The 25269-nt window shown below is 38.8% G+C and overlaps 1 protein-coding gene across 5 annotated transcripts in view; it reads left to right on the top strand.

Annotated features, from left to right (window-relative positions):
- The window catches only part of ndrg4 (NDRG family member 4), a 58326-nt gene extending 43478 nt beyond the window's left edge, over positions 1 to 14848 (top strand). For 3 of the 5 annotated variants that reach the window (XM_084733768.1, XM_084733770.1, XM_084733772.1), the window contains 13 exons: positions 2907 to 3027; positions 3760 to 3822; positions 4418 to 4478; positions 5097 to 5183; positions 5287 to 5343; positions 6210 to 6313; positions 6457 to 6513; positions 7908 to 7959; positions 10385 to 10432; positions 11435 to 11470; positions 11599 to 11650; positions 12357 to 12395; positions 14338 to 14848. In XM_084733768.1, the coding sequence (XP_084589894.1) occupies positions 2907 to 3027; positions 3760 to 3822; positions 4418 to 4478; positions 5097 to 5183; positions 5287 to 5343; positions 6210 to 6313; positions 6457 to 6513; positions 7908 to 7959; positions 10385 to 10432; positions 11435 to 11470; positions 11599 to 11650; positions 12357 to 12395; positions 14338 to 14492 (932 nt within the window). In that variant the 3' untranslated portion in view covers positions 14493 to 14848. The remainder of the gene's footprint in view (positions 1 to 2906; positions 3028 to 3759; positions 3823 to 4417; positions 4479 to 5096; positions 5184 to 5286; positions 5344 to 6209; positions 6314 to 6456; positions 6514 to 7907; positions 7960 to 10384; positions 10433 to 11434; positions 11471 to 11598; positions 11651 to 12356; positions 12396 to 14337) is intronic. The other 2 variants (XM_084733769.1, XM_084733773.1) reach the window with 1 other exon arrangement.
- The last annotated feature ends 10421 nt before the right edge of the window (positions 14849 to 25269 follow it).

The following is a 25269-nucleotide window of genomic DNA, read 5'->3' as shown; positions in this document are numbered from 1 at the left end:
ATACAGAAAAATACACAAATGAAGAACAAATGAAAGAAAATCACACGGCACTATACATTATGTGGAATATTATAGACTAAAGAATGCAATAAAGTAACTCTCAATACTTTTTAATTATCAATTAATCTGTCGATTATTTACTTAATTGTTTGGTCCACAAAATGGAGAAAAATGTTGATTGCTGTTTTCTAAAGCCCAAGATGTCCTTGAGTTTCTTGTTTTGTCCACAAACCCGAAATATTCAGTTTACTGTCATAAAGGACTAAAAATATTCACATTTGAGAAACTGGAATTTGACACACAGAATTTGAAAATGACTGGCAGTGATTGAGCAGTTATCAAAATACTTGCCAATTACTTTAATAGTCGATTAATAGTTGATGAATCAATAATTTTTGCAGCCCTGGAGCAGATTATACCTTTTTTATGGCTGCTGCAGCAGAACCGCAAGGCGATTAGTATTCACAGCCAGTCACTAAATCACTCGACTGTGGCGCACGGTCATACAGGAGCAGGAAAAGGGAGGGAAGGAAGGCGTTACACTGTTAAAAAGAAAGTAGGATTTGGTAGGGAGTTTATAGTTCCATTTACAATGGCTCCCAATCAGCAGATGGCACAGTGGTCCACCAGTCCTTGATTAAAAACACAGAAGAGAAAAGAGAGAACAGCAGGGAGTGGGAAAAAATAGAAAATTTGACGAAGAGAGAAGAGAAAGAAAGACAGACAAGCAGGGTGATTTAAAAATAGAACAGAGATGAGGGAGCAGTATAGAGAAGGAGACAGATGATAGAAAGCAAAGTTTAAACAGCGAGAGAGAAAGAAAATGCAGAGGAAGAAAGTAGGTCATGGAGTTGGTAGGAGCGTGCTGACTGTGAGCACTGACCGATGAATCAGCACGTACTGATGAGAACGCGAGAGAACCTTCCCACCTCTGTCCTTACGTAGCACCCGAATTTTCGTGCACATGAAAAGCCCAGAAGCTGGGTGCCATGCAGCGCCGTGGTGAAGATGAATCGGTCACCTTTTCCCGCCTTCGTACTTTTCATGTCTAACCCAGTTACCAAGCTAATTGGTCCGTTTAATTAACAGCCAGAGCCCGAGGAGGAAATAATGCTGCTGCATGATTTCACCGAGTCTGACACACATGCGTTGAAAGTAGGCCAACCACAGAGCCAGTGGGAGGAGGGCAAATGGAGAGCTGACATCTATTATACATGGAGCTATTTCAGAATGCAATGTTCCCAGTTTTCTATACTGGTTCAGGAAATAGAGGAATACATCCTCAGTGAGTCACCAACAAAATCAATCTCTTTTGTTTCCTGAGAAAGACAAGAGATTTACATTTCAACAGAAGGCTAATTAGTCCCTCGTAATAAAAATGAGTTTAATGATCATGAAATCAAACATATTCTCAACACTAATTTCTCTGTAAAAATAAGTTAAGTTAGTGTCCAGGCTGCCTTAAAAATTTAAGATGACTGAATTTGAAAACACCAACATCTCTTGAGTCACATGTATGTTTATTACATTATTACATTTAACATTTATTATTATTACATGGCTTTGGTAAATACTCAATTCTGATTGGTCAATTACAGCATTCTAATGTTTGTTATTTCTGTATTGCAGACTGTTGCTGATCATAGACTCTGGAAGAACAATAAAATAATTATTAAATCAGTTTTTATTTTAAAATTAATATTTGTGTCAAATTATTGATTCTTTTCAGTACATAATCATTTAAAAATTAATATAAATGTGTCATGTGCCATTTCTTTTTTTTTGGTGGTGGTGGTGGGGGGTAACCATATAATTAGTGGATAATGGACAGTGAGCAGGTCATTATTGTGAAATAAAGCCCCCATCACATGTTTTCTGCTAACTGTAAAAAATTAGGGTCTCAGGAGAGTTCAAACTTTCAAATAGTGCAAGATGGAAAGTCTGCAATTATGCTGATCATTTTTTCATTTTTTAGAAATTTAATTTAATGAGTTGATCGAACTCTGTACAGTACATTGATTCACCTCATCATTATAAGTCAAAAGTCTTAAAGTTAGAGGTTTATAAGTTCCAAAGTGTTCTGAAAATAGACATTGTAATTGACACAAACAAATAAAACTGGTATATATATTTATGTGGACAACCAGAGTGGAGGGGTTTTCAAGGTGTGAGTGCCACCCCTCAGGCAAAGCTTGGAATAAGGCTCCCTCCTTAGTTTACTTTCTTAGTTTCTCCCAATTCCAACAATTATTTTCATTTTTGATTAATCTGGCAGTTATTTTCATGAGCAATCCATTAATTGCTATAGAATAACAAAAAATGTCAAAAATACTCATCACAGTTTCCCAAAGTGAAGCATGGGATGCATATTTCATTATTTATCAGAATCAGATCATTTATATCATATATATCATTTATAGTAGATTATCGTGTGTTTTCATGCCAGATTCACTTGCGGAGATGATAGAACAGACACTGATACTATTGCTGCATATTGCGAGCCATTACCATGAAAGCACTGAGCAATGTCTGTATTTATTCATATTTGCTCTATCAAAAAATACTATTATTGATGAATTTATAAAGTAATTCATAGTGTCAGTTCTCTGTTAAACTTAGAGGTGAATGAGGGTTTTACAACATCAGTTTTTTTGGAAGGAGTCTTTGCTTTCTCCTTCTGGCACAGGATCAGTTGTACAGATGGCCACAGCCACCTTCAGCGTCCTCTCTGAGTGTGATGCAGATTTCATGTGACCACATTCCTCTGCTGTCATCCCTCCATCCTCTCCTTCTTATCCTCATTGCCCTGCCCTTTGCTTTCTTTCCACCTCCTTACCCCCTATCTGTCTATCCACTCACCCCATGCTACCACTGCCTATTTCCTCTCCTCCCTTGCTCTCCTGCAGACAAGCTGTGCTTCAACACGTTCTTCAACAATGAAGACATGCAGGAGATCACCAAGCACTTTGTGGTCTGCCACGTCGACGCCCCGGGACAGCAGATTGGAGCGTCACAGTTGCCACAGGGGTACAAAACACACACACACAAAATACAATACCAATGACCAGACATAAACTTCATAATAATAAACAAATGAATGAATAATGCTTTACTATTTAAACACTGGGTTGCACCAGTAAAGATTAATTTAATCTTAAATTGTTCCTAATCAGATTTTAGCAAAGCTAGGTTTAAAATGAGTAAAACCAGATCATAACTTAAGCAGAGCACTGTTGCACAGTTCACAACTAATCCCCATTTAGTAAATCCAAGTTTAGTGATTTACAGTCACACTAAACAGAGATGGAAATCAATATGGAGAGCTTGGTTAACCAAATTAAAATAAATTAATAAATAAAAATAAATCTAAGTGCTGTTGGGAACTTAGTAAACTGTTAACTTTTAGCTGCTCTGTTCCTTAACAAAGCGTTGTTTGTTAGCTAGCTAAAAGAAGAACAAAATGCTGCAATCCAGCCAAAATGAGGGGATTGGCTATTGATGATGATGACAATAATGATGATGATGATGACAATAATGATGATGATGATGATGATGATGATTAGGTGAGTAATTTAGGATTTTCTTAATTTACTCAGTTTAAAGTATTCATAAATAATTTGAATGTATCATGATTACAAGAAAAAAACAGATGCAATGCTTTGTACTAATCACACACACACACACACACACAAACACACACACACAAACACAGCATTGTGAAGCAAATCATGACCCAATGTCGTGTCCTTTCCTCCACAGGTACCAGTACCCTACTATGGACCAGTTGGCTGGGATGCTGCCCACTGTGGTGCAGCACTTTGGGTTGGTGCTCTTTGCTTATAAATGACACATTTATTCTCAGAGCCGGCTCAGCCAATGTTTTAATGAGAGCCATCTGCAGGGACATCATGTCCTGCTTTTACTCTACAAGCTGGCAAAAATAATGTGTTTTTAATCGCTTGAAAAACACAAATCTATCACATCTGTCCCCTTTGTGTTATATACAAAATTTGCATTGGTATCTGTTCATTTTCCCTCTTCACTTCAATACTATTAGATATTTTTGGCACATTCAAAATCATCCTGGGGAAAAAACGTCAGGTCAGTTAATGAAGAAAATAAAAGAGAATGAAGCTCTGATGTGCAAGTGTGGCTTCATGGCTGTGATCTTTGATTCCTGAGCAGTTTCTGTAGTTTGTAGAGCAGAAAATATCAAATGAAAATGTTTCTTGCCAGCAGGATGTGATTTTAGCCAGGACGTTCAGTACCAGTCTCAGCTGAGCTCTGCACAGGCATGAATTTCAATCAGTGCAGCAAACAATACCATTCTGTAACAAGGTATCAGTGTAGCCTGCACACATTTGAACTATTCATTATCCTAAAAACATTGTGTCTGATGGGCTAATAATCTTTTTAGATTTAAGAGCATCGTTGGGATCGGAGTTGGAGCTGGAGCTTACATTCTGGCCAAGCTTGCTGTAAGTAACATGATGATTCTCCTGCTCTGTACTGTGCTGTACTGTACACACGCAACCCGTTCAGAATAAGCCCAGTTATGAATGACACACGGGAAATGAAATACCACCCAATCCAACTTCGGGTTGGTCTGAAAATGTTCGCAATTATTAATGAACCACCCATTTACACACCAGATGATGAACAGTTGTGTTTTCCTCATTCAGTCAGTCTACTGTCACTACATGTGCATTGCAATATACATGATCACAGTGGATCTACAAATGCACAGAACATTTAATTTGGAACTGTATGACAGTATTTTACTTCTTTATTATTAATTAAACAACTTGTTTGAAAGATGAAGTCCAAATTTATTTAACATAATGGTGCATTTCTTGCTAGATGTTGCTAGCTAGCTGCTTGTTGCATTTTTCAGAGAACTGTATTCCAGTCTGGAATGAATGACTGCAGTTTTTTACACTTTGCAAAGTCATCCAGTTGGCCAGATTGGACCCATGGTGGACCATTTCTGGCCTGTGAGCTATATGTTTGACACCTCTGGTGTGTTTTAAGTCAAAGTGCACTACCTCAGAATCCAAGACCAGTCTTACATGTGACACCGTGTGCTCTGCTCTCAGCTGATCTTCCCTGACCTGGTGGAGGGTTTGGTTCTGCTCAACATCGACCCCAATGGCAAAGGCTGGATTGACTGGGCTGCCACCAAGGTACCTGTCTGTTACACCATGCTGCTTTTTTTGGGGGGTGGATACACGTACACTTTCACATCCAGACCTATAAACAAAAGTCTCCCTGTGTTTTTTTTCCCAGCTCTCAGGTCTGACCAGCGCTCTGCCAGATACTGTGCTGCCACATCTCTTCAGCCAGGTAACTTCAAAGTCCAGGAGTGAAATTGGACAGTAACTGTTTTTTTTGTTTGCTACTCTAGTTTTCTATATTTTCTGGTAGGGGAGACCGGGGACAATTCTAACATTTTTTACAATTTTCTTCATAGTCCACAGACAATATATATGCATGAATTAATAATACAAATGAGTTGGTTTCACTGTTAAGGTAGGTAAATACTATAATATTGAATTTAATGCAAGAAGTCATAGTGTTACAATTGCCTGCTTGGTGGGGGCAGTTGTAACAGGTGCTGTGGTCATTTGTACCCCTGAAAGATAAGTTACATTAACCCACTGTATCTCAAATAATAGCATAACACAAAGTAATTACATTACTGCTGAAGTATAAGTTTTTTTGTAAGTTTTATATGAACCAAATTCTTTTAGATGTCAGGCATCATATGCATTTAAAGCAAAAATCTAAAAATGTTTTTATTTTCACCAAAGATTGGGCAACTACTCTAGTAGTAACTAGATTTTAATTTTTTGAGTTATAAATACATTTACATTTAATTCAATATGTTTGATTTCTAACAGAAAAGTATGTCAACACAGACAAACATGGTGAATATATTGGATCATGTGTTGCAATTGCCCCTGAGCTTGTTTCTGCCTGGAGGAATTGAGTGTGTTACATTTGCACCCAGTTACAATTGCCCCTGGTCTCCCCTACTTTTTAAAAATAGACAAAACAAAGCAGGGAAAAATTTTACTAGAACATCCAATGCCTGAAAAGCCCTATTTGATGAATTTCACTACAAATCTTGCTTCAGCCTATGAACTATTAATTCACTGTAGCATCTTTACGAAGGTTCTGATCCAGTTTGTGTGTTTGTGTTTCTGCAGGAGGAGCTGATGAACAACACAGAGCTGGTGCAGAGCTACCGGCAACAGATCAACAACACCATCAACCAGTTCAACCTGCAGCTTTTCTGGAACATGTACAACAGGTGGACAAATGCAATATCCTATTCACACACACACACACACACACACACACACACACACACACACACACACACACACACACACACACACACTTAAACACATCAACACACATATTTTAACAGCCACAATGTCTCATCTCTTTCAGTCGGAGGGACTTGGAGATGAATCGCAGTGGGACGGTGATCAATGCCAAGACCCTGAAGTGAGTCTGCAGATAATCAATTACTTGTTTAACTCAGTTATCAAGAAGAAAATGCTAAATATTTGCTAGTTCAAGCTTCGCAAATTTGAACTTTTGCTTATAGCTAAAAATACTGTATAATATTTGGAGTTTTTTCATCCCTAATACTCAAAATGTAAGCACAACTCTGATACAGTCACAGTAACGTCCAGCTAATTGTCTAAATTAGTGGTTCTCAAATAGAGGTCCAGAGACCCCCAGTCTGTGGCACACTGCCAATGGGCCCATGAAAATGTTTCAGATTCATTCATTTTAATTGTCATGATACATAAAAAAACAAAAACAAGCCAAAAGGGCTCCATACAACCTGCATTTATTTTATGATTTGACTTTTAGCAATCATTACTCACTCACACAACGTCTCCTTCACTCTAATAAGTGTGTTGCAGAAGTAGTTGAAGTAATGTTTTGAACGAGTCACATTCATCTTTCTGCTTCAGTGATGACAGTCTGTTTTTGTGGATTAGAACGACTTGAAATTACATCTTGTTCCCTTTACCTGCTATTGCTTTTCCATTAAAAGTGCATCAGGTTTCTCTACATGTCATGAAGTCCATGTTGTTCCAAAGTTTTCCTCCTGCAGTTGAGCCGCCATTTTCTCTTGGTCACTCGTCTAATGCAAGACAAAATAATATTTTGTGATCACATGATGTATTTCACAGAATCTGCATTTTATTTTATGTGTGTGCTTAGAGTGAAACACACTCACACACGTCTAATATATTTTTAATATGATTCTCTTGTGTTGTTTTTTCACATAACCAAGTAGGAATGCTAAAAAATATGTCAAATTATTCAAAGGGATATACATGAGGGGATCCTGGGTATATTGTCTATCTTTTAAGGTAGAAATCTATAATATATTTACTGTTCTAAATCATACATGACCATGCGTGATATACTTGTTTCTCCTACAACAACGCTATAGATACAGTGTAGTGTATGTTCATGAGAAATCATTAATAATCTTTTAGAAACATATGGCAGGCAGTATGGCAGATAGTCACTGAACCCCAACTCTGCCAGTGTGTATTTTCAGAGCAACAGGCTTTTGTTTTCAGGAAAAAGGGCTTAGCTTTTACATCGGCAGACAACCTTGCACTCCTGCACTGTTCCTGCAGCCTACCTGAGCTTTCTCGAGTCTAGGGAGGTGATGGCAGGGGAAACAACTAGCTTCAACCATACATGGTATATTAAATAGGATTTGAACCTGTTTAATATATGGTCTATGGCTTGCCATTTGGACTGCATGAGTCTTTTTAGACAGACCATTTTTACACATTGCTCCTTTAAGGGGTTCTTGGCTGATAAAGAAGTGGGAACCTCTGAACTAAATATTCTGCATGTTTTTGCAGGTGTCCTGTGATGCTGGTGGTGGGAGACAATGCCCCTGCTGAGGAGGGAGTGGTGAGTCGGTCATCTTTCCTCCCTTTATCGATCTGTTTCATCTCATCTCATCATGCAGTATCTCTGTTTCATCAGCTATCTTCCTCCTTTAACTCGGTCCTTGAACTTTCCCACTGAGGTAACTTCAAAATAGATGTGCCTCAGAAATATGTAAAAGCTATGTTAAACCCTCCCCTCTGCCCTGTTCAGTGTTTTGTACTTGGCATGTAAATCCAGTTAGTGACTGTTTGCCCTCATTCAGTAAAACAGAAACAGGTCAGCTAGCATAGACCTGATTCACTCTCGCTGCAGCCCCAGGGACAAAGTGTGTGTGTGTTCTCACTCTGTCTCTCCATCTGTGTCTTTGCGTGCATGTCTTTGATAGTATAGGTGTGTGTATGTGTGTGTGTTCTCCAGAGGCCAGATGGCCTCGCTCTGTCTCGGGTTTCCTAGTTTAAAGTGTCCCAGATATTTCTGCTTCTGCACCAGTTAATCTGCCGCATGTTCAATTTGAAATCAAACCACTGCTCTCTGTCAGATGGAAGAATGGGGCGGAGGTAGACACAGAGGGAGGGAAGGTTGTTATAAAACATCTTGGAAAGAGGGGAAGATGGAGAGATGGAGAGTGACGGAGGAAGTGAGAGATGTAAACAAAGGTTATTTTATTGGATGTGACAGATGGAGGTCATGTTAATATTTCATATCCGCTGATATGACCCGCTGAGGCTGCTGCGTCTGCCCCCACTCCTCTGACGCATTCCTTTACACAGAGTGAGCCGAGCAGCAGAAAGTGGAATACACTGAGAGATGCTTATATTTGCATATTTTGCAGCTCATTCGCACATGTTTTGTTGTAAATTTCCAAATCTGCATGTGATTTGTAATTATCATCTGACAACATAACAGTGCATGAAAACAATCTTCATTACAAGAGCTTTGAAGAAAACATTTTGTGAAAAGAAACACATGAATACATGTATTTCTGTTGTGTCTCCATACACATCATGTGGGCAGTAAAACTAATTTGGCAATCCGTGTGAAGGATTAAAGATTAAATACAGCAGAGAGCAAAACTATGTTCTGTGTGTATCACACTGGCTCTGTCTTGTGTGTTTGTATGTGTCCACAAGGGTGAGTGGTCATGTATCTGTGCACATCTGTGTACTGTGTGTGTAGTTGTGTATGTGTCTGGGCTGCGGCTGTGCTCTCAGCCTGCTGGAGTGACTCATCTCTGCAGCACACTGCAGCATCTGGGTCACTCACACACATGGACTAATATAGTCAGCCTCCATTAGGGATGCCCCCGAATCCAAATAAGTTATTTGGGAAAGCACAAATCAATAAAATAACAGATCATTGTTCTCATTATAATTCATACAGCATGTGCAGTTTCTTCAAATCCATTTATATCATTGTAGATGATTTTGTAGCACAAGATAAAGAAAATGCCCATTCTGTTTACAATAGAGCAAGTGTTTCTCAAGATTTTTTTATACCACACCTCAGAAAATACTGAGCTCTCCAAGTTCAACCTAACTGTTTTGTGGCGTTTAGTGGTAGCAGGTGCTGTGGAGACTTAACTGGTGCTTCTTAAGTAACCAGTAACACTCAGTTCACTGTTGTCCACTTTGCAGCAGTATGAAAATATTCATACTCCTGGTCTGCACTTCTTTTCATAATAGTTCCCATATGAAGCCACAATTTCAGTGTTTTTGAAGCATTTTATTTTAAGTCTCTTCATTTAACCCCTGCTTACTATCTTGCCATCACAGTTTAGCTTGTAACTACTGATGGTCATGGCTGATGTATGTGCCGACTACATGCATGGTCAAGACTATGTAGCAGGTCGATACTGAAACAAAAATACAGGAAAGACAAAACTTATTTTAACTTACATTTCAGTTATCTCATATTTTATGTGTTTCCATTTGACGTTTTGCATTATTTTGCTAGTATTATATATTTTTCAATTCATTTATTTCCTTTTAAGAAAATATTTCTGATATCCCCCCATGTACCACTAGAGAAGCTCATGTACCACAGTTTGGCCAATAGAGGACTGTCAGCCAACAGCGACCGTTTCCAGCTATCACTTAAAGAAACTCTTACATCAAGGAGGAGGAAGTGGAGTCAGAGCTGCTGGCTTATTTTCTTTCAAAACCCCATAACCTAACTTACGTCAAAATGAAGCTTTGAAGGTGTAGTTTTTAGGTGTATATATTAATTTTCGCTGCCGTAATCTGTCTGAATACAGATACAGACAATACTGTTGGTTGATCAGACACAGATAATGACATCCCTGTGCACATTTATGAACTACATAAATAACTAATAATAACTCCACAGTTACTCTCAAAGACCTGACCATAAAATTAATATGTTTTATGTTGCTACAGTTTGTTTTTTTTTACTTTATTGAGTTCAATCTGATGTTTTTGTCCTGAAGGTCGAGTGCAACTCCAAACTGGACCCAACAAACACCACCTTCCTCAAGGTTTGTCCTTCTCTGACCTACCAACGTGTTGTCCATCATTGGACAAAGAGTCTGATTTGCTGTGCAAGCACAATTTCACTTTAGATACACTGTTTACATACGGAAAATAATGATTTTATTCCTAATTCACACAAAACTAATGTTCAGTGAACATTTTATACCAACATATAAACTGTATTGTTCAGTCCACCTTTAGCGAAAGAAACAGCTTATTTTTCTTTTTTATATACCCTACACAGTAAATCTGTACTTTTGAGATTCAAACTAATCAAATAAAAATGTAATATTATTATTAATAATAATAATAATAAAACATTTACCCCCTTGTTACAAAAAAGAGGAAAAAGGAGTCTTTGTTTTTGTAACAACTGGAAGCAGCTGATTGGCATTCCCATCAGGAGGGGAATCCAACATAAAAAGTCTATGCTTAACAGGAGCAGCCAAAAGACAAATTTTTGCTGGAAATACTATGTTTTTTGTCCACAGCGGCCTCCATAATCAACAAAATATCAAAGTTTCCTATAGTAGCTTTAATCTATGAAACATGATTTAGCAAAATACATATACATACAAAGAAATTAAATGACAATAAGAGACACAAAAGAGAATTTACAATAACAAGTTAATCTTAGTAATAGTAGAAGTCATATATCAGGCAAAAGAAAACGAATCTGAATTCTGTGATACATAACCCATTTTTGGGGGGAGCATTTTACCCTGACTTGAAAACAGACAAAAAAATAAAAGTTGACATGTAAGAAAGGTCTCCAGGCAGTCTGAAACAGGAGATGTTACAGTTATGTCCACATTTTCATCACCTGGGAAGCTGGGACACCCAAACTTGAAATATTCAACTTGTACAATATTAAATTTACATGAATTAAGATGTACTGACAGAAAAACAAACAGACTAACCAATAAAATCATGTCTAAATTTGCTGTAGTTCCTCTAGTTGTGAGCGATTAGCAGTTTGGTTAATTGTTGCTTTCTCCTCACGTTAGATGGCTGACTCTGGCGGACTTCCTCAGCTCACACAGGTAACAACTTGCACAATCAACCCGCTGCCTGTTCATACACTTAATGAAAAAATCATCCAGATAATCCATAATTGACACTGTTAATTCCAAATTCAGTGAAATGAAAATTCTGATGTGTTGTTTTTCAGCCTGGCAAACTGACCGAAGCCTTCAAGTATTTCCTGCAGGGAATGGGCTACAGTAAGTATCCATAAAAAAAGACTGTCGTTAGTAAGTGAGTGTGATTTTACATGTAAGTTTATGTCTTTGTCTTTGTGGCAATTTCTTACAAAAAGTTAGGACACACTTAATTTTACAGTACATTAATAATATGCAACAAATTGTTATTAGACTTTTATAGAAAGTAAGTAGGAACACATTACAACAGAACTGTAATGTAAACTAAAGTGTATGACTTCCCACTGTTAGACACTTACTAGACTTCATTAGAGGGTAATTTGGGACATATTACAGTAGTAGCTATGTGATTTAGTTTGCAGAACATTTCTGTTGTAATGTGTCCCTAATTACCCTCTAATAAAGTTTAATAAGTGTCAACAGATGGGAATAATAGACTTTAGTTTACAGAACAGGTCTTTTGGAATGTGTCCGAAATTGCCCTCCAATTAAGTTTATTAAGGGTCTAAATAAGGGTCAAATACCATCTAATTAAGGCTGGCTAATTAGGGTGTAACTTCTGTCTAATAAAGAAGATATTATTTCTATTTTTGTCTAATTTGATACAAAGAACAGCTTGTTAGTGAACAGTAGATAAAGTGGGACCGTATGTTCTTTCAGCAGTAATGTTGTAGTAATGTCTCAGTGTGTTGTGATATCATGTATTTCATGCGGAGGGACACGAGCTGTGTTAATCTTGCCCTCTGTCTCCCTTGCCCCGTTCTCTCAGTCGCTTATGTGAAGGATCGGAGGTTGAGTGGAGGGCCAGGTACTTCCTCCTCCCCGTCCAGCTCTGACCTCTTATTGCTGCCCTGTTTGATGACATTGGCATTTTGAAATTTATTTTAATTTGATTTGGTTATGAATACAATATTTTAGGCTGTTATGAAATAACCTTTACTTTTGTTGTCATTTCTGATGTTTTTTTTTTTTTGTTAAAATATTATTTTTTTACATTAAAACCCATATTTGTTTTACCAAAAATAATTTTTCCTCTCACGGAAAAATATACTGCCCTCACTTCCCCTTCTCCCATTCCTTTGCCATTGCATCTCCAGTACTGCTCTTTGCATGGCCTTCAGCTAGCTTTGAGCAAAGCCTTTTGGACTAACTTTGCAACAGATGTCTTTAAATACTACCATCATCAAAGAGGTAATAGTTTAGGCTTTAAACTAATACACCAAATGAAGTTCCTGTAATCAAATGAGAAGCTAAAGAAACAACATAACCTGCTGACTGAACACAGACTAAAAAGTTAAATTGTCCTGAGGGTGATGCACTTATTGTGTTTAACTGCTGAACCTGCATAAGCATAATATGCAACACTAAAGGGTGTACCTTTGAGACTCAAAATGATCCTTTCTGGCTCTGGGCTTAAATGTCTTCTTGAGTTTTATTACTGCTAAAGCCCATAATAAAAACTGAAGTTATCAGCTCTTTAAAATTGCACTAATCAAAATGTGTGTTGTCGCCGTCTTTTATGTCCAAAACGGTTACTTTTCAGGAAATGAAATAAAGACAGTGTTTTAAACTAATTGAAGGTTTCTTAGTCAAAGTTAGTATCTCTTTTTAATACTTTAAAATGGTTAAATATTTGTAAAACACACAGACAGACATACAAGGTGACCTGTAGCAGTGATTTGTGAAAACAAGCTAGAGATATGAGGTTTGCACCCAACAGTGACAGTTTTTTTTTTTTAACATCTGTAGAAACAACTGATCAAATGACTGTGTGCGTAATGGACCTGCAGAGAATTATGCTCCAGTCATCACCAACCAGCAACCAAGTAACTGACAAAATAAAGACTAGCTGGTGAATATAGTTGACCATTTAGCAGCTTAAGAGCCTCATATCTCTCTCAGGAGCTAAAGGGAAAATGAATATAGACCTATACTGTATGTACAGTTTGATGGGTCAACAACAACATCTTCAACTGAAGGCCCACACACTCACTTGTTCAAATATGGTTAATTAATTGATTAATGCTTAACAATTTAACACAAATTTATAATGATATAATGAAATAATGAAGTTCTACTCTCATTGGATAATTGAACTTTATAAAACACAACCCCAAAGCCCAGAGTTCCTCCTTGTGTCTCTGTGTATACACTTTACGGTGCATGCATTAAAGGGACAGTTTTGATTTTTTTCAAGTGTGCTTGTAGGTAGTACTTATCCATAGTCAGTGTGTTATAAAATTAGATGGCAGTAGGGATGATCCCTATGCGGAGAGGCAGCAGGAGCACTAATGTAAAAAGCTAAGTAATGTACTGCTGTGGGGAAAAAAAAGCTGTGGCTAAAATACATTATGCTGCTGACCCTGTCAATAGCAGTACATTGTTTAGGTTCCTAAGCTCCTGCTGTTTCTCAAAACTGAGTGCGTGCTGACCATCATTTACTGCAGGTAATACACTGACTATGGATAAGAACCTCTTACAACCCAACTTCAAAAATCTGAACTATCCCTTTAACAGCTTTAATGAATAACCCCAACCATCCATGGCTGTTGTGGGAGCCACTCAGCTGCCTTTTCTCACCAGCTACAAAAAGGGATATTGTTCAGTTTTTCACATTAGCATGTACTCCCCACATCCCCCCAACATCATCTTAACACACAGTTTTTTTTGTTTGTTTGTTTGTTTGTTTTTTGACAAAAAGTAACACTGAACTCTTGTTCTCCCTACCCCATCCACCCCATTCCTCCCAGTGCCCTCTGCCAGTATGACCCGCCTGGCTCGCTCCAGGACAGCCTCCCTGACCAGCGCCAGCTCCATGGACGGGTCCCGCTCTCGGGCCTGCACCCATTCCGACAGCACCGAGGGAGTTGGCACGGTCACCCACACCATGGAGGTGTCCTGCTGAGGAGTCAGCCAGCCATAGAATGAGGGAGGGAGGGTGTAGAGGGATGAAAAGAGAGAGACGGAATGGAATAACAGCAAAGAGGAAATGAGGGCAGGGAGACAGGAAGGAAAGTTCATGAATAAGGTGGGGACAGCTCTCTCTGTCTTCGTCTATCTCCTCCAGATCCCTTTGTCTACCATCTTCTTCCCTCCTTCACTGTAAAATACCATATGCATTGCTACTAAAATCCCCGACCACACCCATCACCCAACACTTAAAGATTTAGCCAACTGTTTTTGTTTTGTAAGTGTCATTCTTGTGTTTGCTAAGTGTCTCCTCATTCTTTGCCTGCCCCCCATCCCCTCCACCCATCCCCCCATCCCCCAACAAAAAAGAAGGTAACCTTGTCTGTCAACAACCTACACTGCAATATGTGAGCTGCTGTTAACAATGTGACACGGGAACTGGTGAACGTGCAGGATATTGCAAGGAAAACTGATTTTTTTTTTAGGAGCTAGCATAATGAAAAAGAATTATACAGTAGTATTTTGCAAACAGTTTATTCTTTTGTTGGAAAATGTGAGCATCTCTCTCTCTGCTGTACAAAATGGCGATTTCTCTCCATGAGTGACAGGTGAGCATCAGAGGGAGTGCGTCCAGAATTTGATAGCTAGCAGAACACTGCTTATTGTAGCCACGCGAACCTTTAGTTAGAGAAGTTTTGTTAGCGTTTTTTTAGTCTACGAGCATAGCTAGAGTACACCATGCTGATTTAAAGCTGCACTTGTAAACTGCACTTAGAATGCAAAAGAGTGAGAACACTGATTGGAGCAGGTGGCCCTGTTATTCATGGATTCACCTATATTATCATTGTACACACTTTTCCAGAAAACTATTAAAAATCCAGCTTCATAAAAATCAATCGTAATAAAAGATGAGTCTGTCTGTTCAGGACTGTCACCGTATCTGAGACACAATCAGAGGCTGGAGTCTATGAACTCTTATTGCACTCTGACAGGACGAAAATCTAGGCGGCAGTCCTAAGCATACTGAAACCTAGCCACTACACCACCAGGGAGCTTGGCTGACACAAATGTGCAGCTTCATCTGTTTTTAGCGCTTTTACGATAATAATCTGTAAATGATGTGAACAAAGTATAATTTGTCTGAATAATCTTGATTTTGAGCAAGATGACAATCTGTAACACATTTTTGAGCCATTAGATTCCATGTTTTGTTTAGGATCATAAAATGATTCCTATAAATATACAAACCAATGTAGCCAATCTGGCAGCAAAGTTGCTATGAAGCACTTAACCCTACTATTATCCTCAAATATTACTAACACATTTTACCCTTGGGGTCAATCTTCTCAAAAATCCTGTCAAATTTACTGACAACATTAATGACCACAAGAGTATGAACCCTATTGGTTTTGGTGATGATGTGACCTTTCCTGCAGCGCCACCATCAGGTCAAACTTTAGAGTTAGTATATCTTGAAAATCTTTCATCCAAATCTTGTCTAATTTGGGGTGCAACATATTTGTGGTTAGTCACTATAAAGTCTCACTCACCCCTCCTTTTTTTTTTTGGTGTGTGTGAGGGGGTTTATATGTTTGAAAATTCACCTATTTGTTTCACCCCAAAATTCACCCCATGGAAAATGCACCATTATGAGCTATTTAGTTTCATGTATAATGTTTGTATGTAGCATGTAAACTGAGGAATAAAGTTAGGCCCAAAAGAGAAATACTATTCTATTTGTATGAGCTTGGATTGCAAAATAGAGGTGAAATATAGAAGAATATCCTATTGACAGTAATCAGGACTGATTCTTACAGCCTAATCACTTGTTATGTCACATCTCTTTCTAGACAGACATTAATCAAAACCACATTATTATGTGTGATTCTGTATCAGGCCAGTCTGGTGACCATAACCAATGTACTGATGTGCCATTATTGACTACTATACTATTTAAATTTCCCCTTATTGGTGCCATTTGGAGCCACATTAGTGCAATGTTGCTGTGTGCAGCTTTAAGCTGTGTCATCTCATATTTATAAGACAATCCACTACATGAATACAGACTAGAAAAAGTATTTATTAACATGTATATGCATGTGAATGTAGAAGTAATCTTAGGGCATTCTAGTATCTGAGTAGTATCTAGTATTATGGCATTCTTCAGTAGCACTTTACATGTGGCTAGTTAAACAGAGCCATGGATGCAACCACCGTCTGTAACTCCTGTGCATGGACATGGTTCTCGCCCTAGTCGGCTCTTTGTGGTCTCTAACATGACAATCACACTCTGACCCAAACCAAACCAGACCAGGGGACCGAGGCAGGACCAGGCTGACCCAAGAAAGTCTCTTTCCAGGTCACCACCAAAGAACTCGCAGCAGCCTTCCCTTACAGTGCCCAGCCCCTCACCGTGGATATACCAAAGCATGCACATACACACACACACACACGTATCCACAATCACACATATACACCTATGTACACACATTGTCTCAAATGAAACCTTTGTGGGCTGTGCATTTTAAGGGAAATGAGCCAATGAGAAGAAAACATAACTACGCCAAATTCTCACATTAGAATGAATTCACTGCTATTAGGTCAGTGTGTGTTTTGATGTGCTGTGATACATGTATATAGTTTTAGACCAGTGAAGCTGTGTGCTGTTATCTGCTTTAATACTGGAGCACTCTGTCAATGGTGATGAGAGATGGGGTCCCCTGTTTTTGGCTTTAGTAATGTACAGTATTCATGTACCAAAATCATCTTCTTCTGTTTCAAGTTTCATTTAAAAAAAACCCCTTTGGTCCCCTGTCAGAAGGGGCGTAGCTTCCAATTGCTGAGGTGTGCGCTTCCCTGCGGTAGCCTGTAAGGGACGGGGCTTTTTTGGAGCCATTGGGCGCCAAGCTCGGAATGTAGGGCAACCCCCAGCTACCTTAAAAATAACCCCCTCCCCCTAAAAAAATCACAAGGTGCCCCGGCTCTCACAGGCAAACCCAGTCGCACCCTAAAGGGCTATCAGCTGAAGTCACTTTTTAAAATGTTAGTAGCGTTAGTTGTGTTAGTCTGAGCTCCAGGGGGCCCAGGAGAGCAGCGGATTGATAGAGAATACGCCATTTTTATGCAAATGAGAAGAGAAGGGATTATTAGCAAGACAGAGAGAGAGAGATTGCAAATGAATGTTAAAGGAAAAAGAATGTGTTTTGTTGAAGCTGGAGAGATTATTGTTGAATTGTTTGAATATTCAGTAAATGTAGTTAGAGAGTATGAGAATATATGAGAGAGTCAGCTCAGTCATCTCAATCACTCCTCTCAGAACCTCGTGGATCAATTTCATGAACACTGAAGTTTGCATGTAGCGGAGTTGGTATATGATCATCTTTTTTAGTATTTTCTCTCTTCACTAAGCTATTCTGCCATCTAAACTTTGGTCTCCTCCTACACAACTTCTACCCAAACTGCCAGGGGGGTTCCTGAATGTATTTTGTCCCTTTTTGAAGTGCTGTACAGTATTGTCAACCTATGCCTCTCTGGATCCCTCATCATGGTTTGCACTTCTATCCCCACCCCACATCTTTGACATTTATCCCTGTACATGAAAACTCAGCTCCTTTCTGCTCCTCTTCAAGGTCTATAAATAGTGAAGTTCTGTAGCGATTTGTGAAAGTACACAGTAAGCTGGCATTGGATCAATTTGTATAGACCTTGGTCCTCCTTGCACTTGTAGATACTTTTTATTTATAGAGCAGGTTACCCAAACCAAACACTCTAACACTGCTGTATTGTGAAGAAAATGTATTTCTGTTCTTCTTCCTTTGGAGTTTCTCTTTTTTATGGGCAACAATAAGGTGTTAACCTCATCTTAATATAATAACATTGGTTAATGTGTATTACTACTATTCTTCTTCTTACTGCCATTATGATTGATTTGTATTGAGCAATAAATTCTTTTTTTCTTGTTTGGATTGTCTCATATAGTGGGAGTCCTCCCTATGAGGTTGTTTCTATTCGCAACAGTAGAAGGACTCTTACCTGCTTTGTCATTCTGATGTGTACTGTAAAGTTTAAATATATTATATATATATATATACATATACAAAGTAAGCTGTCTCTGTCCATGTACTGATCAAGTAACAAGTAGAAATAAAGACTTCATGTGGAGTTGGGTGTCAGATCATTTTAAATCCTGTTTTCAATATATAGTGAGCAGCTCTAACCTTAGTTTTCACAGCTCTCACTTCTATTGTGACAAAATAAATTTCTTGTGTTTTTTTGAGATTCTTATTATTTAATGGAGAGATGCCACCCTTGTTTAACATATTTTAATGAGACATTGATGGCATCAATGCTACACACAAACAGTGAACTCAAACAAGTTAAAATATGTTTTATGCGTTGTACACATTTCACCTCATCAAGCAGATGAAGTCATTGATTTATTCATTCATTCATTGTGTGTCACTGCTTATCCTTGAAGGGTCGCTGGGGGCTGGAGCCTATCCCAGCTGACACTGGGCAAGAGGCGGGACACACCCTGTAGAAGTCGCCAGTTCATCGCAGGGCTGACACATAGAGACAGACAACCATTCACACTCATGTTCACTCCTACGAACAATTTAGAATGACCAGTTTAACTGGTGACCTTTTTAACTGGGCTGTGGGACAAAGCCGGAGCACCCGGAGAGAACCCACATGTACATGAGGAGAACATGCAATGTCTGCACAGAAAGGCTCAGAAAGAACTGATTTTAAATTGTTGTTGTGCTGTTTTTTGTTGAGGTCATTTTGGTCTATTGCAGGGAAAAATTCTCCCACCACTTTTAAAGAAATTTATTCAGTTTCAGTCAGGAAAGTTTTTTTCTTGCTGCAGATAGGTGGCAGTACAGTATACTTGGATTTGCCTACAGATTTGGGGTCATAGGGGTGGCTGATTACAGTGGGTGGCTGTTTGTGGACTGATTTAAGGTCAGACAATACCTGGGCATTATTGGAGGTGGGTAAGAGGGTTTGCCCCTCAGTGTGGCCGTGCTTGTGTAACACATTGAAGGTGGTGGGGACCTGAATGGAATCAGTCACTTTCAAGACCTCCATCAAATCTGTCAATGGTGATGAGAGATGGGGTCCCCTGTATCATGTACCAAAATCATCTTCTTCTGTTTCAAGTTTCATTAAAAAAAACCCCTTTGGTCCCCTGTCAGAAGGGGCGTAGCTTCCAGTTGCTGAGGTGTGGTGCTTGTTTAACAAATTTTAATGAGACATTGATGGCATCAATGCTACACACAAACAGTGAACTCAAACAAGTTAAAATATGTTTTATGCGTTGTACACATTTCACCTCATCAAGCAGATGAAGTCATTGATTTATTCATTCATTCATTGTCTGTCACTGCTTATCCTTGAAGGGTCGCTGGGGGCTGGAGCCTATCCCAGCTGACACTGGGCAAGAGGCGGGACACACCCTGTAGAAGTCGCCAGTTCATCGCAGGGCTGACACATAGAGACAGACAACCTTTCACACTCATGTTCACTCCTACGAACAATTTAGAATGACCAGTTTAACTGGTGACCTTTTTAACTGGGCTGTGGGACAAAGCCGGAGCACCCGGAGAGAACCCACATGTACATGAGGAGAACATGCAAAGTCTGCACAGAAAGGCTCTGAAAGAACTGATTTTAAATTGTTGTTGTGCTGTTTTTTGTTGAGGTCATTTTGGTCTATTGCAGGGAAAAATTCTCCCACCACTTTTAAAGAAATTTATTCAGTTTCAGTCAGGAAAGTTTTTTTCTTGCTGCAGATACGTGGCAGGACAGTATACTTGGATTTGCCTACAGATTTGGGGTCATAGGGGTGGCTGATTACAGTGGGTGGCTGTTTGTGGACTGATTTAAGGTCAGACAATACCTGGGCATTATTGGAGGTGGGTAAGAGGGTTTGCCCCTCAGTGTGGCCGTGCTTGTGTAACACATTGAAGGTGGTGGGGACCTGAATGCAATCAGTCACTTTCAAGACCTCCATCAAATCTGTCAGTGGTGATGAGAGATGGGGTCCCCTGTATCATGTACCAAAATCATCTTCTTCTGTTTTAAGTTTCATTAAAAAAAACCCCTTTGGTCCCCTGTCAGAAGGGGCGTAGCTTCCAGTTGCTGAGGTGTGGTGCTTGTTTAACAAATTTTAATGAGACATTGATGGCATCAATGCTACACACAAACAGTGAACTCAAACAAGTTAAAATATGTTTTATGCGTTGTACACATTTCACCTCATCAAGCAGATGAAGTCATTGATTTATTCATTCATTCATTGTCTGTCACTGCTTATCCTTGAAGGGTCGCTGGGGGCTGGAGCCTATCCCAGCTGACACTGGGCAAGAGGCGGGACACACCCTGTAGAAGTCGCCAGTTCATCGCAGGGCTGACACATAGAGACAGACAACCATTCACACTCATGTTCACTCCTACGAACAATTTAGAATGACCAGTTTAACTGGTGACCTTTTTAACTGGGCTGTGGGACAAAGCCGGAGCACCCGGAGAGAACCCACATGTACATGAGGAGAACATGGAAAGTCTGCACAGAAAGGCTCAGAAAGAACTGATTTTAAATTGTTGTTGTGCTGTTTTTTGTTGAGGTCATTTTGGTCTATTGCAGGGAAAAATTCTCCCACCACTTTTAAAGAAATTTATTCAGTTTCAGTCAGGAAAGTTTTTTTCTTGCTGCAGATAGGTGGCAGGACAGTATACTTGGGATTTGCCTACAGATTTGGGGTCATAGGGGTGGCTGATTACAGTGGGTGGCTGTTTGTGGACTGATTTAAGGTCAGACAATACCTGGGCATTATTGGAGGTGGGTAAGAGGGTTTGCCCCTCAGTGTGGCCGTGCTTGTGTAACACATTGAAGGTGGTGGGGACCTGAATGCAATCAGTCACTTTCAAGACCTCCATCAAATCTGTCAATGGTGATGAGAGATGGGGTCCCCTGTATCATGTACCAAAATCATCTTCTTCTGTTTCAAGTTTCATTAAAAAAAAAACCTTTGGTCCCCTGTCAGAAGGGGCGTAGCTTCCAGTTGCTGAGGTGTGGTGCTTGTTTAACAAATTTTAATGAGACATTGATGGCATCAATGCTACACACAAACAGTGAACTCCAAATTAGATAAAATATGTTTTATGCGTTGTACACATTTCACCTCATCAAGCAGATGAAGTCATTGATTTATTCATTCATTCATTGTCTGTCACTGCTTATCCTTGAAGGGTCGCTGGGGGCTGGAGCCTATCCCAGCTGACACTGGGCAAGAGGCGGGACACACCCTGTAGAAGTCGCCAGTTCATCGCAGGGCTGACACATAGAGACAGACAACCATTCACACTCATGTTCACTCCTACGAACAATTTAGAATGACCAGTTTAACTGGTGACCTTTTTAACTGGGCTGTGGGACAAAGCCGGAGCACCCGGAGAGAACCCACATGTACATGAGGAGAACATGCAAAGTCTGCACAGAAAGGCTCTGAAAGAACTGATTTTAAATTGTTGTTGTGCTGTTTTTTGTTGAGGTCATTTTGGTCTATTGCAGGGAAAAATTCTCCCACCACTTTTAAAGAAATTTATTCAGTTTCAGTCAGGAAAGTTTTTTTCTTGCTGCAGATAGGTGGCAGTACAGTATACTTGGATTTGCCTACAGATTTGGGGTCATAGGGGTGGCTGATTACAGTGGGTGGCTGTTTGTGGACTGATTTAAGGTCAGACAACACCTGGGCATTATTGGAGGTGGGTAAGAGGGTTTGCCCCTCAGTGTGGCCGTGCTTGTGTAACACATTGAAGGTGGTGGGGACCTGAATGCAATCAGTCTCTTTCGAGACCTCCATCGAATCCATATGCCTCTCTCTTTCTTTCATATACAACTTTCTGACGTACAATTCCTTGTCAAAAAGTTCGTTATACAGACTCTTATACTTTTCAGCTTCTTTTCGGAACATTTTAACCTCTGCAATTAATGACCTATTTTGTGTTTTCAGCTCTTTGATTTCATTCTGGTATATCGGAATCACAGCTAATCTCTCTTGAGGCACCAGCCCTAAATCGCTCAGCGTCACCTCCTCACCCTCTTTCTCCATTTCAGCTATTATGTGATCCTTCTTCTCCAGTTTTCTGCAAACGCTCCTATATAGTTGGTGCAGCTCTTTTAGTCTCAACTCCTTTTTAGTGATTTTCTTCTTAAGATTTTCATTTTCACAATTTATATCAGGCACCTTTTCCTTAGGAGGCACTTTAATAGGTTTGGTTTTCTCCTCCTCCAGCTTTTTGTATGCCTCTTTCAGTTGTTCCTCAAGGAAAGCACACTGTTTTTTTGCAGCCTGTGCACTGGCAACTGTTTGGTTAAGTTTCCCCCTGAGATCTTGTATAATAAATTCTTTGCGTTCCAGTTGCCTTTTCACATTGCTTATCTCTATCTGTGACTTCTCAGCCTCCAACTCGAGGATGTGTATTTTCTGCTGTAGCTTTGTCTCCTGCCTGTCCATGGCCACTTGCTGGTCTCTGTATTTTCTTTTCCACTCAGCACCTATGTTTTCATATTTCTCCTTCTCCTCAGTCAGGTCTTTGATCTTCTGTATCCATTGCTCCTTCTCTTCAAAGAAACACCTTTTGTTAAATTCTAGCTGTGTAATAAGATTATTTTTTTGCGCTCGCACTGTCTTGATTTCAGATCGTAGAGAGTTGTCTGTCAGATGTGATAGGAATACTGTGCGTGACGTGAACTGAAGTTCCTGATTTTGTTTCCGAAGATTTTTGTTAGATTCTCGCGCAATAGTCAAGGTTTTCATAAGTTGGCATATCTTGAACCTACTTATCTTTTTATTTCTATATAGGGGTACTAAGTCAGGGTTAATACTGTATCCCATATTTGATGGCAATTATGTTCTATCCAACTGTATTTTTTCAGTAAGAGTGTGATTCTGAAACTGTAGTACAAGTAGAATGGATTCCGATTTAAGTCAGAGTTTATGTGAAATGTTGGTTTGATTTAATGACATCATCAAAGAGATTATGGTTTGATGACATCATCACATTCTATTATGACATCATCACAGGATAACCTGTTAACTAGATGAGATTTAAATTGAAACCAGTTCTTTTATGACATCATCACATTCTATTATGACATCATCACATTCTATTATGACATCATCACAGAATAACTAGATTAGATCTAGATTTTTTTTTTCAAACTTTATTAAACAGCAATATTAACAAATAAATACATTTAACCAGTAATATCATAAGGTTAATAATTTTTTCATGAATACATCTTTATAATCAAAACCTGTAACAACATTCTTACATTTAATCTTAATTTGTCCCTTGATTCTGCATAGTATAAATTCCTCCCAGTTTGACCAAAGTTTGATGGAATAATAGCGTTCATAAAAATAAATGTACCAGTGTTTCAGTGTCATTATTGCAGAAACTGCAGTTGGCATCCATCTCAGTGTATTTGGATAAGAGAAAGTTGGAGGGATATATTCTATGCAGAATGTTTGATTTTGTTAGTAACACAAAATCTGTAGGGCAAAAGCCAAGCATTTTCCATTGCACCTCTGAAAATAAAGAGTTCCAAAAAAATGTTCTTCTTGGAGTTACCCTGTTTTGGTTTTGAAAAATTTGTCTTATATTCTTGTTTTGGCATTTAGAACTTTCTAATGATATTCCATTGAGATATATTTTCAATTCTCTTCTCTCCTCAACTCCAATTTGAGTTTTCATTAATTGGTGAAGGCCTGTGGGTATAGCCTTGCTCAGAGAACTATGTTCCTTAAAGGAAAGTGGGAATGCTTTAATTCTGAGGAAATTTTCATGACTCAGTATATTCCCACTGTTGTCGTACAGATCTTCCAGAAAAAATATGTTTGTATCAATCCAATTATGAAGATAAATAGACTTCTTTTTAATAGTGATGTATTCATTGTTCCAGATAATTGTTTTATATGGACAGAAGTTATGTACATGAAATAATTTCCATGCCAACAGGAATGCTGGTAACACAGAGATAATTTTAGAGGTAGTTTTGTAATGTTGAAATTACAAGATAAGAGAAATTTCATTCCTACTTGTTTGAAAATATTATGATGAATAAAATAAACAAATAGATTCAGGGATTTCTAATTATTTTTTGAGCCATTTTACTTTAAATGTGTAGTTCAGACTTGTAAAAGTCCAACTTCTCAAAGAAAAAAAAAATCCTTCTTTAGGTGATGATGTTTATTATTCCAAACAAAATCAGTGAATATTTTGTTGATTTCTTTGCATGTGGCATCATTCACTGCTAAAGAAAGAGCTAGATATACAAATCTGGACACTCCCTCAGCTCTGGTTAACAGAACTCTACCTATTATAGACAAGTCTCTTTGGAGCCACGTTTAATATCATTTTGGTTTTCTTTACTTTTGGAGGAAAATTCAAGTCTTCTTGGACCAAGTTATTCTTAGACAGTGTTGTGCCTGAACACGTTCACTGAACGATAGTTCATGAACTTGTTCATATTTTGGGCGAACGTGAACTGAACGTACAGTATTTCTGCCTGATGAACGTTACTGTGAACGCGTTCATTCTGATGTCTGTGAACGGCACGTTCATTCAATTTAACTTCGTTAAATAGGGTGCCACATTTCCATAGAGCCTTCCAGGTGAAAACCTGGCTAAAAAACACCGTAAACAGGCCTTAATATGTAATGGAAAAAACACCCAATCTGGCAACACCAGCCACCACAGTG

Source organism: Lutjanus erythropterus, chromosome 13, assembly GCF_056507025.1.
Source record: "Lutjanus erythropterus isolate fLutEry1 chromosome 13, fLutEry1.hap2, whole genome shotgun sequence".
NCBI classification, from domain to species: domain Eukaryota; kingdom Metazoa; phylum Chordata; class Actinopteri; order Lutjaniformes; family Lutjanidae; genus Lutjanus; species Lutjanus erythropterus.
Note: the sequence above shows the minus strand (reverse complement) of the source record. Positions and strands in the feature narration are given on the sequence as shown.